Source organism: Cervus elaphus, chromosome 33, assembly GCF_910594005.1.
Source record: "Cervus elaphus chromosome 33, mCerEla1.1, whole genome shotgun sequence".
NCBI classification, from domain to species: Eukaryota; Metazoa; Chordata; class Mammalia; order Artiodactyla; family Cervidae; genus Cervus; species Cervus elaphus.
This window is the reverse complement of record NC_057847.1, coordinates 6,799,419-6,817,258: the sequence shown is the minus strand read 5'-3', so window position 1 is coordinate 6,817,258 and position 17,840 is coordinate 6,799,419. Positions and strand designations below refer to the sequence as shown.

The 17,840-nt window shown below is 38.8% G+C and overlaps 2 protein-coding genes across 6 annotated transcripts in view; one reads left to right on the top strand and one right to left on the bottom strand.

Moving 5' to 3' along the window:
- The window catches only part of IWS1 (interacts with SUPT6H, CTD assembly factor 1), a 49,126-nt gene extending 37,543 nt beyond the window's left edge, over positions 1-11,583 (bottom strand). For 2 of the 5 annotated variants that reach the window (XM_043894001.1, XM_043894000.1), the window contains exons 1-2: positions 11,299-11,582; positions 8,724-8,842 (exon numbers count right to left, since the gene is read on the bottom strand). In XM_043894001.1, coding sequence (XP_043749936.1) covers positions 8,724-8,842; positions 11,299-11,332 — 153 coding nt within the window. In that variant the 5' untranslated portion in view covers positions 11,333-11,582. Of the gene's footprint in view, positions 1-8,723; positions 8,843-11,298 lie in introns of all 5 variants that reach the window. The other 3 variants (XR_006339387.1, XM_043893998.1, XM_043893999.1) reach the window with 3 other exon arrangements.
- Positions 11,584-11,710: 127 nt separating this feature from the next.
- MYO7B (myosin VIIB) overlaps positions 11,711-17,840 on the top strand; it is a 111,741-nt gene continuing 105,611 nt past the window's right edge. Inside the window, exon 1 of the mRNA XM_043893997.1 lies at positions 11,711-11,947. The gene's annotated coding sequence lies outside the window, so the exon portion shown is untranslated. The remainder of the gene's footprint in view (positions 11,948-17,840) is intronic.

The window sequence follows — 17,840 nt, the reverse complement described above, 5'->3', positions numbered from 1 at the left end:
CTTGCCCCAACTAGAGAAAGCCTACATGCAGAGATGAAGACCCAGCACAGCCAAATAAATACATAAATAATAAAAAGCAGGCAGTAAACCAGATAGCTTCTAATTTTTCCCCAAAGAAACCAACTGCATCTGTAGCCAAGCTTGGGGAAGTTCAGGCTAAGGCACTTCCACTGGAAGTTGTGGTGAAATGCACTTAGGAGGAGATTCAAAATATAAACTGCAGGCCAGCTAGTTTGCAGGAGATAAGCAGATAAGATAATAATATAGCTGGGAGGAGCCAGACTAACTTGTTGAGCAATTTGTGCCATAGGGCAATGCTGAAAAAAATAGAGCCATTACTGGAGTTTTAATAGCTGATGATGGTCACAGAAAAAGGGAAAAAAGAGCCCTATTAATACTACTATCATCCCAGGTGACAAGTCAGCATGTCCCAAATTGCACATCCGAGGATGCAACATCAGAGATTTAAAGCTGTGGGTGAGGAAAAATAATCCAGCCAGTCATTAAACAATTCAAAACATCCAGTTTCCAACAATAAATGAAAAGGCATGCAAAGAAACTGGAAAGTTGACCCATAACCAGGAAAAAACAGACAACAGAAACTGCCTGTGACAGCAACCAGATACCGGATTTATCAAAAAAGACTTCAAAGTGGCCATCTGTAAACATGCTTAAAGAAATAAAAGGCATGATGACAATATCATATCAAGTACACAATATATACAGAAACAGAAATTTGATCACTTAAAATAACAACACAATAAGATTAACAACTGACTCCTCAATGGAGACAATGGAGGCCAGAAAGCAGTGGGATAACATATTCAAAGAGCTCAAAGAAAAACTGAGTATCTTTCAAAAACAAGTTAACACCAAAAAAAAAAAAAAGAAAACTTTTCCAGATGACCAAAAGAGGAAAGAATCTGTCTAGCAGACCTACCGTACAACTGCTAAATGAAGTTCTTCAGGCTGAAAGCAAGTGACCTCAGTGAATCCACATGAAAAAAATAATAACCACCAGTAAAGGTAACTGTGTGATTATAAAATCTGTATTTTTTCCTTTCTTGATGTAACTGATTGAAACAACAGTGCATAAATATGTATATATTGTATTGCTGAACCTGCAACATATAAGAATATAATGTGCATTTTCCAATGACGGAGTAAAGAAGGTGGATGGGAACAAAGTTGTATTACATTAAGGAAAAACTTTAGCATGTACTTGAAGTTATCAGCTTAAAAGAGACTGGTATAAGATATTTTACATAAGCCTCACAGTAAGCCACAAAGCAAAAAGGTGTACGTAATCTTAGCATACTACTACAGAAAATCATCAAACCACAAAGGAAGAGAGCAGGAGAAAGAAAAAAGGAATGACAAAACAGTAAGAGAACAATGAACAAAACTGCAATAATAAGCCCCTAACTATCAACATTTACTTTAAAGATAAATGGACTCAGTTCTCCAACCAAAAGACAGAGTGGCTGAATGGATAGGAAAAACAAACTGAGCTACGTGCTGTCTACACGAGACACTTAAGGTTTTAGGACACATGCAGGCTGAGGAAAAAAAGAGATGGAAAAAGATATTCCATGCAAATGGAAACCAAGTGAAAGCAAATGTAGCTATATTAGCTATATTTATAATAAGAGAAAATAGACTTTTAGCAAAAACTATAATAAGATACAAAGGAAATCAGTATATAATGATAAAAGAGTTACTCCAACAAGAGAATTTAACATTTGTAAATATTTATGCACCCAACATCACAGCACCTAAATATTAATAGACCTGAATGAAGAAATAAGATATCAATGCAATAATTGTAGGGAACTTCAACCTCTCACTTCCAATAATGGACAGATCAGACAGAAAATCAATAAGGAAGTACTGGGCTTAAACCACACGTTAGACCAAATGCACTGAAGAGACATTTATAGAACATTTCACTCAACAGAAGCAGCATACACATTTTTCTCAAGTGTACATAGAACAAACTCCAGTATAGATCAGATGTTAGGCCACAAAACAAGTCCTAATAAATTCAAGAAGACTGAAATCATACTAAACATCTTTTCGGACCACAATGGTATGAAAGTAGCAATCAATTATGAGAAGAAAATAGAAAATTTCACAAATATGTGGAGATCAAACATCATGTTACTGAACAACCAGTGAGCCAAAGTAGAAATCAAAAAATATCTTTGAGACAAATGAAAATGGAAATACAATATGCCAAAACTTATGGAAAACAGTAGAGTAGTTCTAAGAAAGAAGGTTACAACAATATATGCCTACATTAAGCAAAAAGAAATAGCTTAAACAACAACTTTACACCTCAAGGAACTGGAAAAAAAGAATAAACTAAGCCCAAAGTTATTAGAAGAAAAGAAGTAAGAAAGATTAGAGCAAAGATAAATGAAATACAGACTAAAAAGACAACAGAAAGATCAATAAAATTAAGACTTGTTTTTTAAAAAGATAAATAGGCAAACTTTTAGCCAGACTTACCAAGCAAGGGGGGAAAAAAAAGAGGATGGAAAGAAGTTAAACTATAAAGGAAAGAAAAGGTGTCAACACTACAGTTGACACCACACAAATGCAAAGGATCATAAAAACTAAAGAACTGTATGCCAAGAAATTGGACAATCTATAAGAAACAAATTCCTAGACACATTCAAACTAAGACTGCATCAAGAAGAAACAGAAAATCTAAACAGATGGATTACCATGAAGAGACTGAGTCAGTAATGAAAAATTTCCCAACATGGGAAAGTTCAAGATCAGATGGCTTCACTGATGAATTCTACCTGACATTTAGAAGAATTAATACCAGTCCTTCTCAAATGGTGCCAAATGAAGAGGAGGGAACATTTCCAAAATCATTTTATGAAACCAGCATTACCCTGATACCAAAACCAGACAAGGACACAAGAAAAGAACATCACAGGCCAATATCCCTGATGAACATACATGTGAAAATTCTCAAAAAATTATTAGCAAACTAAATTCAGCAAGACATTAAAAGAATCATACACTATGATCAAATGGGATTTTTTCCATGGATGTAAGGATGGCTCAAGATCCACAAATTAATGTGACACACAATATTAACAAAATGAAAACTAAAAATCACATGATCATCTCAATGGCTGCAGAAAAAGAAAAAAAAAGCAGAAAAAATCTTACATCGATTAATGACAAAAAGTCTCAACAAACTGGGTAAACAGAGAATGTATCTCAACATAATAAGACCATGTGACAAGCCCACAGCCAACATCACACTCAATGGTGCAGAGCTGTAAGTTTTCCCTCTAAGATCAGGAAAAGACAAAAACGCCATCCCTCACCACTGTTATACAACGCTGTATTGGAAGTCTTAGTAACTGGGCAAGAAAAAGAAATAAAAGGCATCCAAAACAGAAAGAAGCAACAGTGTCATTATTTGCAGATGACATAATATATAAAGAGAACCCTAACGACTCACCAGAAAACTGCTAGAACTAATCAGTGAATTTGGTAAAGTTGCATGGTACAAATCAACATACAAAAAATGTTGCATTTCTTTACATTAAAAATGAACTATAAAACAGAAAAGATTAAGAAAGAAATCCCATTTATAACTGCATCCAAAAGAATGAAAAATCTAGGAATAAACTCAACCGACAAGGAGAGTACACTGAAAACTATGACACTGATGAAAGAAACTGAGGACGCAAATAAAAAGAAAGCTAGTCTATGCTCATGGACTGGAAACATTGATATTGTTAAAATGACCATATTACCCAAAGCAAGCTACAGGGTCAATGCAATCCCGTTCAAAACTGCAATGGCATTTTTAACATAACTAGGAAAAAATAATCCTAAAATAAACCACAAAAGAACCTGAATGGTCAAAACCCTGAGAAAGAACAAAGCTGGAGATATCATATGCCCTGATCTCAAACTATATTATAATGCTACAACAGTCAGAACAGTATGGTACTGGCATAAAAAACAGACACACAGATCGACACAACAGAATAGAGAGCCCAGAAATTAACCAAAGCACCTATGGTCAAGTAATCTACAACAAAGGGGTCAAGAACATACAGTGAGAAAGAACAGTCTCTTCAATGAATGGTGTTGAGAAAACTGAATAGCTACATGCAAAAGAATCAAACTGGATTACTTTCACACCATATACAGTAATATTCTAAAAATGGATTAAAAACTTAAATGTAAAACCTAAATCCACAAAACTCCTAGAAGAAAACATATGTAGTGCACTCCTGACGCCAGTCTTAGCAATATTTTTTTGGACACATCTCCTCAGGGAAGGGAAACAAAGACAAAAATAAACAAATGGAACTATACCAAACTAAAAAGCTTTTGCACAGCAAAAGAAACTATCAACAAAACAAAAAGACTGCCTACTTAATGGGACAAAATATTTGCAAAAAACATATCTGTTAAGGGATTAATTTCCAATATACACAAAGAATTCACACAACTCAACATTAAGAAAACAAATAACCCAACAACAAAATGTGCAGAGGATCTAAATAGCTATTTGTCCAAAGAAGATATACAGATGGCCAACAGACACATGAAAAGACCACTCATCATCAGAGAAATGCACATCAAAACCACAGTATCAGTAGTATCACCTCACACCTGTCAGAACGGCTCTTAGCAAAAAGACAAGAAATAACAAGCGTTGGCAAAGATGTGGAGGAAAGGGAACACCTCTGCACTGTTGGTAGGAATGTCAACTGGTGCAGCAACTGTGAAAAAAACAGGGGAAACAATTTAAATTCCATTAACTGACAAAAGGATAAACAAAATGTGGTTTATCCAAAGAATAGACTACTACTGATCACAAGACGAAAAGAAATACTAACACATGCTACAGCTTGGATAAACACTGAAAGTACTAAGTGAAAGAAGCCGGTCATAAAAGACCACATGTTATATAATTCTATTCATATGAAATGTTCAAAATAAGGAGGGGCTGGGGGGTGGGAGCACAAGCTGGAATCAAGATTGCTGGGGGAAATACCAATAACCTCAGATGACACCACCCTATGGCAGTGAGAAGAACTAAAGAGCCTCTTGATGAAAGTAAAAGAGGAGAGGTGAAAAAGTTGGCTTAAAGCTCAACATTCAGAAAACTAACATCATGACATCCAGTCCCATCACTTTATGGCAAATAGATGGAGAAAGTGGAAACAGTGGCTGACTTTATTTTCTTGGGCTCCAAAATCACCGCAGATGGTGACTGCAGCCATGAAATAAAAAGACAGCTACTCCTTGGAAGAAAAGTTATGACCAACCTAGACAGCATATTAAAAAGCAGAGGCATTACTTTGCCAACAAAGGTCCGTCTAGTCAAGGCTATGGTTTTTCCAGTGGTCATGTATGGATGTGAGAGTTGGACTATAAAGAAAGCTGAGTGCAGAAGAATTGATGCTTTTGAACTGTGGTGTTGGAGAAGACTCTTGAGAGTCCCTTGGACTGCAAGGAGATCCAACCAGTCCATCCTGAAGGAGATCAGTCCTGGGTGTTCATTGGAAGGACTGATGTTGAAGCTGAAACTCCAATACTTTGGCCACCTGATGCAAAGAACTGACTCATTGGAAAAGACCCTGATGTTGGGAAAGATTGAAGGCAGCGGAGAAGGGGACGACAAGAGAATGAGATGGTTGGATGGCATCACCGACTCAATGGACATGAGTTTGAGTAAACTCCGGGAGTCAGTGATGGACAGGGAAGCCTGGTGTGCTGCAGTCCATGGGGTCACAGAGTCGGACACGACTGAGCAACTGAACTGACTGACTAACTGGAAGGTGGGAGTGGTAAAGAGGTAACAGCTAAAGAGGTAACAGCTTTTGATGTGATTAAAATATTCTAAAAATGACTATGTTGATGGTTGTACTGCTGTGAATATACTAAAGATCACTGAATTGCACACTTTAAATGGGTGAATTGTATGGCATGTAAGTTTACCTCAATAAAGCTGTGTAGAAAAAAAGGTGTTATTTTTAAAGGTCAAATTTGACATATAAAAAAAATCCATGATGAACAAAGTATCAAAATTTAAACACTGGGATATGTATTACTTATTTTTTCTTTGCTTCAGGCTCCAATATGGACCATTAAAGCACTGTTACTAATCCTGACTTTAAGATTTTGCTATTTTTTTCATCATACTGATTGTATTAACTTTAAGTTTTAAAATATTATCTTGATCTTTTTCAACACTTTCCTTAGAGATCTAAAGAAACACATGCAGAGTGAGTACTACAGGTAAAATGAACTAAAAAACAAACAAAACCTTGCCTGTAAAACTCCAAAACCAAATGGGAAAAATATTATTTGGAAAATCAAGTTGTGAGTACCATCTTGCACCAGGCAAAATAATGCCCCACAAAAGATGACCACAGAAGGAGTAAATATGCAAAAGCAAAGTACAGATGTAATTAAGGATAGGGAGATTATCCTGGATTACCTGAGTAGGCCCAATATATTATTAATTATAAAGATCCTTATGCAGGGGAGGGAGGAAAGTCAGAGAAACAGACATATGAGGAAGTAAGCAAAGGTCTGAGAGATCTGAAGATGCTACAGTTCTAGCTTTGAAGATGGAAGCAGCCATATGCCAACCAGTGCAAGTGTCCCATAGAGCTGGAGAAGGCAAGGAAGCAGATTCTCCCTCAGAGAAAGAACACAGCTCTAGTGACACCCTATTTTAACCCAGTGAGATCCACTTTGGACTTCTGACCTCTGGAATTTTAAGAAACAAATCTCGGGTTATTTTTAGCCACTAAATTTGAATCCGGTTGTTATGGCAGCACTAGGAAACTAATACACATCTTTCAAATTATGGGGCTATAATCTCCACCTCTCCATATAATACTTTTTCAAGGGTACAACTGCCACTCAAAACTACTAGTAATTAGGATAACCCTTCTGGAGGGGAAAATCTATGAAAAGCACAAAAGTATGTTCACGGCAGAGTTCACTGACAATAGCTAGACAATCTAAATATTAACAATTAGGAAACTGTTGAATAAGTAATAGTTTATCCATGTTATGAAATATTAAGCAGCCATTAAAAATTACACTTAGTGAGAATCTTTAATGACATGGGGAAATATTTAAGTATTTAAAATCTTAAGTGAAGAGATAAAAATGTTATACAGACATGTAATATATATATATATTTCAAGTAACTTAAAACATATACATACATTCTATATAAGAATAAAACTGCAGGAGAAATAAAATAAAAAAGTTAATAGTCATTTCTGTGACAGGAGTATGTTGACTTTCTTTTTTAAACTTTCATATAATCTCTAAATTTACAACATGCACATTTATTTAGAATCCATCTCATTAAAAAAAAGTAGTTGAAAAAAAGAAAGTCAACACTACATTTATAACACACTTATAACTGAAGCATGAAGCCATGAGTCAGTCTCCTCATGCTGTTTTCCAAAATGGGAAATTAAGATGTTACACACTAAATATACTATAACAATGTTTACATTATCAAGTAATTTCTACCTATCAATTATATATTAATTAGAATTTAGTCTAAATGCTTAATAGTATACAAAAAACCAAAATGACACCAAAATAACTAAAAGATAAGCCCTCCTCCCACTTCTGATCTCATCTGCCCTGTATTTATTCTACTGTAGCCACAATGGCTTCCACCTTAGATCTTTGTTGGGAGTGTTCATTCACTACATAGCCATGTAGCTATTCCTTCACCTCCTTTCACATCTTGATTCAAATGTCACTTTCTTAATAAGGCCTACATGTACCTCCCTATTTAACACTAAAGCCTGCCCTGCATCCCAGCACCCTTCACTCATTCTTTCTTTCTTCCTTCTCCACAGCAGTTATCATCTTCTAACAAACTATAGAATTTTCTTTTTTTAAAGTATATTGTTTAATGTCTTTCTTCTGCTACTGGAAAACAAGAAAAAAAAGAAGGATTTTCGTGGCAGTGGAACCTCATTAAGTCACTCATATGTCAAAAGAGCCTGACACATAGCAGTTGCTCAATAAATATTTGTTGGATATATGGCTACACTAGAGACATATCAAAGGACAGAGTCAACAATACAATCTCTAACAATTGCATCTATTATTGCATGTAATAACATAAAACTGGGCAATTTTCTGTGCATGTGTAGTTAAGCAAAATATATAGCATATTGGCCATCTTTACCATTCCTACACTTCAGTTTGTGTTTTACTGAAAACTTACAGCTGAATTTTTAAAAAATCCTCAATTTTATTTTGGTAACATTGTGCAGTACAGACTGCATAACCAGGCAAGCAAATTAAAATGACACAAAGGTAATAGGTGATAACCCCCATAACTTTGTTTCCATTGGTATTTCTTCAGAGTGCAAATCCTCACTGTCCCATTAAGACATCATTCTGGGAATGAGGAAGCCTAGTCAAATATCAAACACCTGACCTATTTTCTCAATCAATAAGCACAGTTGAGACTGCCTAATATCCAAAATGAGACTCAATCAGTACTTACTCCCTATGATTTCATAAGTAACCAGACTAGCCCTATTTGTTTTTAAAGCAGTTCTCTATTATTTTTGAAGGGTTTGCAGCCTAGACCCTGTGACAGGGTCTCTACATCTCCTAAATAAAACAAGTCTCATAGAATAAGCAAGGGAAAAGCCTCCCCAAAGATGTTGTTTAGCCAATACCTCTGAATGACGTTCTACACTTCCAGTGTCTGATCCAGAGTGTTGCTCATTTACATCATCCTCAACGTCTGACCCTGAATCCCGTTCATCCTGTACTGGGGTAGCGCCACCATCATCTGCTTAAAAATAAAACAAAAACCCACTTAAGGAGTAAGATGGATGACATCCTCAACTGAAATGAACACAATAAATCAAGAATAAGGTAAGAGCAAAGGTCACCACTGATGAAGCATAACTAATTTGTGAACAAGTACAATACGTACATAAATACTAACAGTCATAACCTGTACTGTTGACACATGTGGCAGTGAAAATATATCATTAAAGGAACGTGAAGCTTAAGAAATGCCACTAAGAACCAAGTCAACAAATTCTAAATAACTGTGTGCACTTTCAACTTTGTTAAAATAATGAAGTCTATTTTCTCCACAGCACTTACTTACCACCTACTAATGGACTACATGAGTTTCCAAGTTAATTTTGTTTAATGTGATTCTTTCCTCACTTGAATAAAAGTGCCAAAAGAGCAGAGATTCTAGTTCACTGATGAATCCCTGGAGTGGAGAACACTACCTGGTATAGTATTTGTTTACGAATGAAGAGCATACAGCATTCCATTCCAGAAATAGTGTAAACTCCTGGAAGTAAAAGTATATACCACTATACTATTATAAAACAAATTGCTACCTATCTTTAACCAATACTTTAAAAATACAAAGAAAAATTGTACTGAGAGGAATTTAGAGCTGTTGGAGGATACAGGAAGTCTTGGTTAAAAGTTTAATAATAACAAAATTTTAAATATGAACCAGCTAACTACAGGGAAACCAAAAAACAAAAAGAGTTTAAGAATGAAATCACTATCATACTAGTGAACTATTCTACTCAGCTAAGGAGTATTGAATATACATATATTTAACCTTTTTATTATATAGCATATTAAAAAGCAGAGACATTACTTTGCCAACAAAGGTCCATCTGGTCAAGGCTATGGATTTTCCAGTGGTCATGTATGGATGTGAGAGTTAGACTGTGAAGAAAGCTGAGTGCCAAAAAATCGATGCTTTTGAACTGTGGTGTTGGAGAAGACTCTTGAGAGTCCCTTGGACTGCAAGGAGATTCAACCAGTCCATCCTAAAGGAGATCAGTCCTGGGTGTTCATTGGAAGGACTGATGCTGAAGCTGAAACTCCAATACTTTGGCCACCTGATGTGAAGAGCTGACTCACTGGAAAAGACCCTGATGTTGGGAGGGATTGGGGGCAGGAGGAGAAGGGGACAACAGAGGATGAGATGATTGGATGGCATCACGGACTCAAGGGACATGAGTTTGAGTAAACTCCAGGAGTTGGTGATGGACAGGGAGGCCTGGCGTGCTGCCATTCATGGGGTCGCAAAGAGTCAGACACGACTGAACAACTGAACTGAATAAAAAAAAATTTGAAGTATAATGAAAAGTTATGCTTCAACGGTCAGAATTGGGGTGAGGAGGGTCAGAAGAGGTTAAAACCCTGTCCTAGCATAATAGGAAATAATTACAGAATGCCTAAAAATGATGCAACAAGATAGCATAAGTTAGGAATACGGGGATAAACATCAAAAAAAACGGCTAAAAAAAAAAGTCAGGAAATTGCTAATTTCTCATGTCTTTCAGCATATTAAATTTAAAAACATAAATGAACTGACTATTTTGAAAACATCAGGAAAACGTTTAAAGCGAAACAGCAGAATATGTTTGGAAACGTGTTTGCAGTCACTGCTATTCGTCGTCATATATTAGAATCTATGTGAACGCAAAACAGAAAAGAAGGTAGTTAATGCTTAGAAATTTATTTAAGCACTTCTGACAGATAATACTCACTGGAACTAGAACACAATAGGAAAGCAAAAGTAATGTTTTTATTCCCCATGAGGTTCTGCCTTATTCGTCTTGGGTTCCCCAGTGCCCAGCACTGTGTTAACAGAGTGGGGCCCCGTGTTTATAAACAGAAAAAGAAAGAACTTAAGGGAGGAGAAAGGGGAAAGATCTCAAGTTGAAGGAAAGGCACAAAAATCCCTAGTAAGCCCCAGAGGTACACACCTTATTCTAAAATACGTATACAACTCAACTCCGATGTTTTCTTTAATAGGAGAAACTAGTTTGCAGGCGTAGTCAAACCAGTTTCAACTTCAAGTGAAAAGTCTAGGTAAGATCCTGCACCCCCACTGAACAGCTAGCTCCCCGGGATTCTCAAAAATCACTCTCAACTGCTCAAAGAAATTCCCTATCAAGAGAGGCCATTCCTAGTACTTTGCACACAGTAAGCATTTGATATACACAAGGGGCTCCCACTTCAGCAACATCCTTCGCCGATCTGGAAGACGGCTTTCCGTCCAGAATTCCCTCTCCAAGGTTCTAACTTCTGGGTCCGCAGCCGGGCTGCCAGCTCTCCCCGCTACGCCTCAGTCAACATCAGACCCAGTCCCGGGAGAGAAGGTTTCTGGGGCTTCCTTCTCTTCCCCGCGGGAGTGCGTGGCCAAGCCCGGTCGGGTAACCGCACCGCCCCCCAGCCCTGTCCCCTACGTCCCTGCCTCACCTGACTGGTCGCCGCTGTAATACTCCGAGTCCATGGCAGGCGGCTCTCGGCGGGGAGTGTCTGGGCCCCGCGCCGCCCCCGTCACTTCCTTGCCGGCGCTGTGACCACCGATAGCGCGGCCCGGGGCTCAGAGGCTCCCGCCCAACTGGAGTTTTGGGAGACTGCGGAGAGTAAGGCAGCAACGGCGGCAGACGCGCACACTTGGACCTACAAACGCCGGCAGAAAAGGCCGTACCCTGCTGGCGACCAAGGCGCGCGGGTCAGTGAGCTACTTCCCAGAAGCACCTCTGAGCCAAAATGGCGTCTGCCCCCCGACCCTCAAAAGAATGCAGTGCGCAGGCGCCGTCACATGACATCTGGCCAATGAGAAGACTCAACGGTATGACGCACGGCAAGGCCGGAAAGGAAACTTGTGGGGAAATTGAGCGGGAACCCCGACTGCAATTAAAATCTTCTTGGAGGAACCTGGTCTGTTCCCTATGGAGATGATAGTATTACTTTATGGGTTCTCCGCCCGTGCTTTGTTTGAGTACCTTGTGGAGTATTGTTCCGAAAAATGAAGACTCGCTAAAATTAAATTTTCCATCATACGGAAATTAACTATCATTCCCATCATGCAGGGAGGCGCTTGATTCCCGCCCTTAGTACGGTAAGTGGCGCATTTTCTTCTGGGACTTGTAGTTCGAAGCCAGCGAGCTCTGATGTGTTAATAAGTGGCCTGATCAAAAGAGCCTCTTTTCAAGGCATTTTTAGTCCTTTCTTTTTAAAAATTACGACTTAATTTCCATCTTAAGAAACCATTTGGTTTACAATAGGAAGTACAGGTTTTTGCTTCCAGAAGGGTTCCCGGATGAAATCTTGCTGAAGTGACATTATTGAACTTCACTTGAGCCCTACATGCTTGTGAGAAACAACAATGGTTGAGAAACTAACATGTCAGAACGCTGACTGTAAAGAACCATGCCTCTTCCTATCTCTCAAGTAAAGGTTATTCTCCGCTCTTTTTCATGAGACCTGTAAGACTTAGAGATGACCGCCTAGTTTACCCATGACAAGGCAGAAGACCTTTCCCCTTTCTTCTGAACCTGCTCAGATCTTGCAACTTTCTGTTCCTGTCTTTGCCCCTCTAAAACTAGTGCTGTGCTGTGCTTAGTCGCTCAGTCGTGTCTGACTCTTTGAGACTCCAGGCTCCTCTGTCCATGGGGATTCTCCAGACAAGAATACTGGGATGGGTTGCCATGCCCTCCTCTAGGGGATCTTCCCAGCCCAGGGATGGAACCCAGGTGTGCTAGTGGATTCTTTACCGTCTGAACCACCAGGGAAGCCCAAGAATACTGGAGTGGGTAGCCTATCCCTTCTCTAGGGGAACTTCATGACCCAGGAATTGAACAGAAGTCTCCTGCATTGCATGCAGATTTTTTTCTAGCTGAGCTACCAGGGAAGTCCCCAAATAAATAGATGCTGGAATAAGCATTTTTCTGTTCTCGTTACTGTTTGAAACTTCTGATTGCAAATCAATCACAACTATAAATCATCACACATTCCTTCCTAGGAAAGTCTAGACAACCCCATCTCCCCTGTACTAGATACTCTGATCTTCATATCTGGTGTACTCTCCCTATTGCAATACTCTGAATAAAGTCGATTTTCTTGCTTATTTTTGTCTTAAATGGAGAAGACAACATCACTGCCTTTAGATTGGAGGAAGTATAGGAAATATTCCTGAGGAGGTGTAGCCTTGCAGAAATAGGGCCTTTCGTTAGTTGGCAAAGCATACATCTTGGACTGGATTTCTAGGCATACCTAGCCCGCTATAAGGACCCATGTGGTGCCCTGAAAAGTCCACATTCTACCTTGGAGTTCAGATTTATGAATTTTATGATGTTAGCTATGTTATGCGGACAAGGCAATGGCAACTCACTCCAGTACTCTTGCCTGGAAAATCCCATGGATGGAGAAGCCTGGGAGCAGCCCATGGGGTTGCAGTCCACGGGGAGCAGCCTGGGAGCAGTCCATGGGGTTGCTACAAGTTGGACACAACTGAGCAACTTCTCTTTCACTTCTCACTTTCATGCATTGGAGAAGGAAATGGCAACCCACTCCAGTGTTCTTGCCTGGAGAATCCCAGCGACAGAGGAGCCTGGTGGGCTGCCATCTATGGGGTCGCACAGAGTCGGACACAACTGAAGTGGCTTAGCAGCAGCAGCAGCAGCAGCTATGCTATGAACTCTCAGAATGTCATTAGTGAAGCCACATCCCAGCTTTGATAATCCTGGAACCATTGTTAACCAGTCAGATTACTTTGGCAAAACCCAGTTCTAGGCTACAGAAAAGGACATGGAAAGGAAGAGAGAGGGATGGTTTCTCTAGAAATTACCATTTTCTTGCAAGAAAGTTCATAGGCAGTCGTACATACAGTGGAAAATAGCTTTGAAGTCCCAGTCTACCCCTTCAGCTGTAGGAATGACATCTTCTTAAGCTATTGTGAGAATCATAATAGCAAGGAATTAACAGTGCCTGGAACTAAAGGTAGAAAATTTAAAAGTTCATTTCCTTCCATTTAGTAGAAAAGTGCCCAGGATCCACCTCTCTTCCAAAGAGATCAACCTCTCTTCTAAGAGGTTGTACCTGTGTAATAAGGTGAGTGAATAGGGCAGAAATCCAAGAAGAGAACCCACTGCAAATCCTGTCAATAAAGATCTTGTAGTTTCACCAAAGGTATACAACCAACAGCTATGAAAGTAATTGGGCTAAGCAATGCAATTACAAAAGGATAATGACTGAATTTTAACATAAAAATTCTAACTGTCCTGATGGTTTAGAGAATGGAGAAGTAGAAGCAGACTTAACACAGCATAATGTGCAGAGAGTCAGAAGGCTGTAAGGAAAGTGTCAGATCTATGTTTTATACTCAAGAAGCCATTAACTTAGTAAGATAGGACAGGCTTTTTGAAACAAACATAAGAGTCTTAGTTAAAGCATTGTGCTTGCAAATGCAAACACAGCTCCAGGAGAGTTTTCCAGAGCCCCTTTCCACCAGGTGGCTGTCTTTCAGAGCCTCCAAAGGACAGATCTTGGAGCAGAACAGATAGGCTTTCTGAGTCTTGGCTGCCTTGCATTTTGAAGACCACCATCTCTCTCCACTCCTCGTTCCAGTCCCAGCACAGCTGGTAGTAGAGAGGCCACTCAGCAGGGAGGCTGTTTTTTCTCTCTAAGTATACTAAAGATAGAGAAGAGACATGAGAGACATGGGAGAAATGAGCTTGTGGCAGTCCTGAACTCTGTTTCCCTTGACTGATAACCATGCAAGAATTATCCTTCCAGCCTTTTGAGACACTGCGACTTGCTGAATATTTCTGGGAGTGAAAAGTCATACAATATCAAGAGCAGCCTGGCAGTGGCAGAACTTCAGGCTTGGGGATCAGAAATCTGGGTTCTGTGTCAAGCTCTGAGCTTATTGTGTTAGATGAGGGAGTTGAATCAGATTTCAAGTCCCCTTGTTGTTGTTGTTGTTCAGTCGCTAAGTCATGTCTGACTCTTTGCAACCCCATGGACTGTAGCATGCCAGCTTTCCCTGTCCTTCACTATCTCCCAGAGTTTGCTCCAACTCATCTCCATTAAGTCGGTGATGCTATCCAACCATCTCATTTTCTGTTGCCCCCCTTTCCTCCTGCCCTCCCATCAGGTGGCCAAAGTATTGGAGCTTCAACATCAGTCCTTCCAATGAATATTCAGGGTTGATTTCCTTTAGGATTGACTGGTTTGATCTCCTTGCTGTCCAAGAGACTCTCAAGAGTCTTCTCCAGTGCCACAATTTGAAAGCGTCAACTCTTTGACACTCAGCCTTCTTTATGGTCCAACTGTCACATCCACATATAAGTCCTGGAAAAACTATAGCTTTGACTATACGGACATTTGCTAGCAAAGTGCTTTTTAATACACTGTCTAGGTTTGTCAAAGCTTTCCTTCCAATGAGCAAGTGTCTTAATTTCGTGGCTGCAGTCACTGTCCACAGTGATTTTGGAGCCCAAGAAGATATCTGTCACTGTTTTCACTTTTCCCCCTTTTATTTGCCATGAAGTGATGGGACTGGATGCCTTGCTCTTAGTTTTTTGAGTATTGAGTTTTTAAGCCAGCTTTTTCATTTTCCTCTCTCGCCCTCATCAAGAGGCTCTTTAGCTTCTCTTCACTTTCTGCCACAAGAGTGGTGTCATCTGCATATCCGAGGTTGTTGATATTTCTCCTGGCAATCTTGATTCCAGCTTGTGAGTCATCCAACTGTATTTTAATGGCATATTCTGCATAGAAGTTAAATAAGCAGGGTGGCAATATATACCCTTGACGTAATCCTTTCCCAATTTTGAACCAGTCCATTGTTCCATGTCTAGTTCTAACTATTGCTTCTTGACGTGCATACAGATTTCTCAGGAAACAGATAAGGTGGTTCAGTATGTCCACCTTTTTAAGAATTTTCCACAGTTTGTTGTGATCCACACAGTCAAAGGCTTAAGCATAGTCAGTGAAGCAGATCTTTTTTAGAATTCCCTTACTTTCTCTCTTATCCAATCAATGTAGGTAATTTGATCATGGATTCCTCCACCTTTTCTAAATCCAGCTACTACATCTGGAAATTCTTAGTTCACATTCTGCTGAAGCCTAGCTGAAAGGAATTTAAACATTACCTTGCTAGGATGTGGAATGAGCACAGATGTGTAGTAGTTTGAGCATTCTTTGACACTGCCTTTCTTTGAGATTGGAATGAAAACTGACCTTTTCCAGTCCTGTGGCCACTGCTGAGTTTTCCAAATTTGCTGACATATTGTATTTTAAGAGCACCATCTTTGGATTTGAAATAACTCAGCTGGAATTCCATCACCTCCACTAGCTTTGTTCGTAGTAATGCTTCCTAAGGCCCACCTGACTTCACACTCCAGAATGTCTAGCTCTAGGTGAGTGACCACTATTTTCATTATTCTCTGTTTCATTATTATTTTATTATTCTCTGTGAGAGAAGCCGTCTCCAAGTCTGACCTGCCTTCTTGTGCTTGAGCCACTAGGGGTCCCTGCAGGTAAAGAAACAAATGAAACAAGTGCATTCTAAGCCTGCTTTCCCGCTCTCTGCAGTGTTCTCCCATCCCAGACTCACCACTCCCTAAGACACATGCAAGATTTGTCCTGCCACATCGCTCAGAATACTGAAAAGTTGGACCCACTTGAAAGCCCACGAGTAGTGGATAATGAATCATTAAATATCAATACCATGGCACACCACACCGCCACTAATACAATTTAATTGAAACTTTAGCCCTCTCATGGAAGGATGGCCAGAATATATGAAATTAACAAAATAGTCATAGAGTACTGTAAATGGCAAAACTTTATGTGAACAACCAAAACCCCGCCTAAGAATTCCCTAATAAAAATAGAGGGAAAAAAAAAAACTTTCAGACAAAGATCGAAAAGCCAAAAGCCATAAAAGTCTGAAAATGTTGACTACACACAAAAAATTAAACATAATAGTAAAACAACTGTAAAAACATATGCTGGCAGAAACAACACACCATTAACAAAGCCAAAAGACAAATGACTAAGAATTTAAACATTTTTTATTCAACTATCATAGAGCCTTCTCTATGTGGTTAAGAGAAGTGATTAAGACTTCACTTTCTAGGTGAAGTTCCATCCCTGGTCATGCAACTAAGATCCCACATGCCTCCTGGCCAAAAAACCAAAACATGAAACAGAAGCAATATTGTAACAAATTCAATAAAAACTTTAAAAATGGTCCACATTACACTGGAGAACAAAATGGCAACACACTCCAATATTCTTGCCTGGGAAATCCCATAGACAGAGGAGCCTGGTGGGCTACATTTTAAATATGAATTTATTTTCCATTTTGTTACCTGAAACTTTTAAACCAGAGGGTAGACTTTGTGTCATTTGATAAAAGGGAATTTCCTGGCTCAGGTCTTCAGTACTGTTCTGCTCTATTACTAACAGTACAGTACAGTACAATTCACTTAGTCGTAAACATCAACAGATCTATTACTAAGGATGATGTTTAACATTTCCACTTGTGCTGAGCAAGGACCAGGTCAAAGTCAGGCCTCAGGCTGTTGAATTTAAATGTCTTATGATAAATAAGGTCCTACAGTGTAGCACCAGGAACTATATTCAGGATCTTGTGATAAACCATAATGGAAAAAAATATTAAAAAAAGAATGTCTATATGTTTATAACTGAGTCACTTTGTTCTACAGCAGAGATTGGTACAACTAAATCAGCTATACTTCAATAAAAAAATAAAATTAAGAAAATGGTCCACATTAAAAAAAATCTTTAAAAAATTTATAGAACAAAAGGTTAATCTCCTTTATGAATATAGAGACCCTAGAAATCAATAACTCAATAGAAAAAGACTAATAAGCCAGTAAAAAAAAATGGACAAAAGATATGACAATCCACAAAAGAGAAAATATTAAGGGTTCTAAAATTCATAAAAGATATCCTAAAACAAGATCAAAGCAAATTAAAATTGT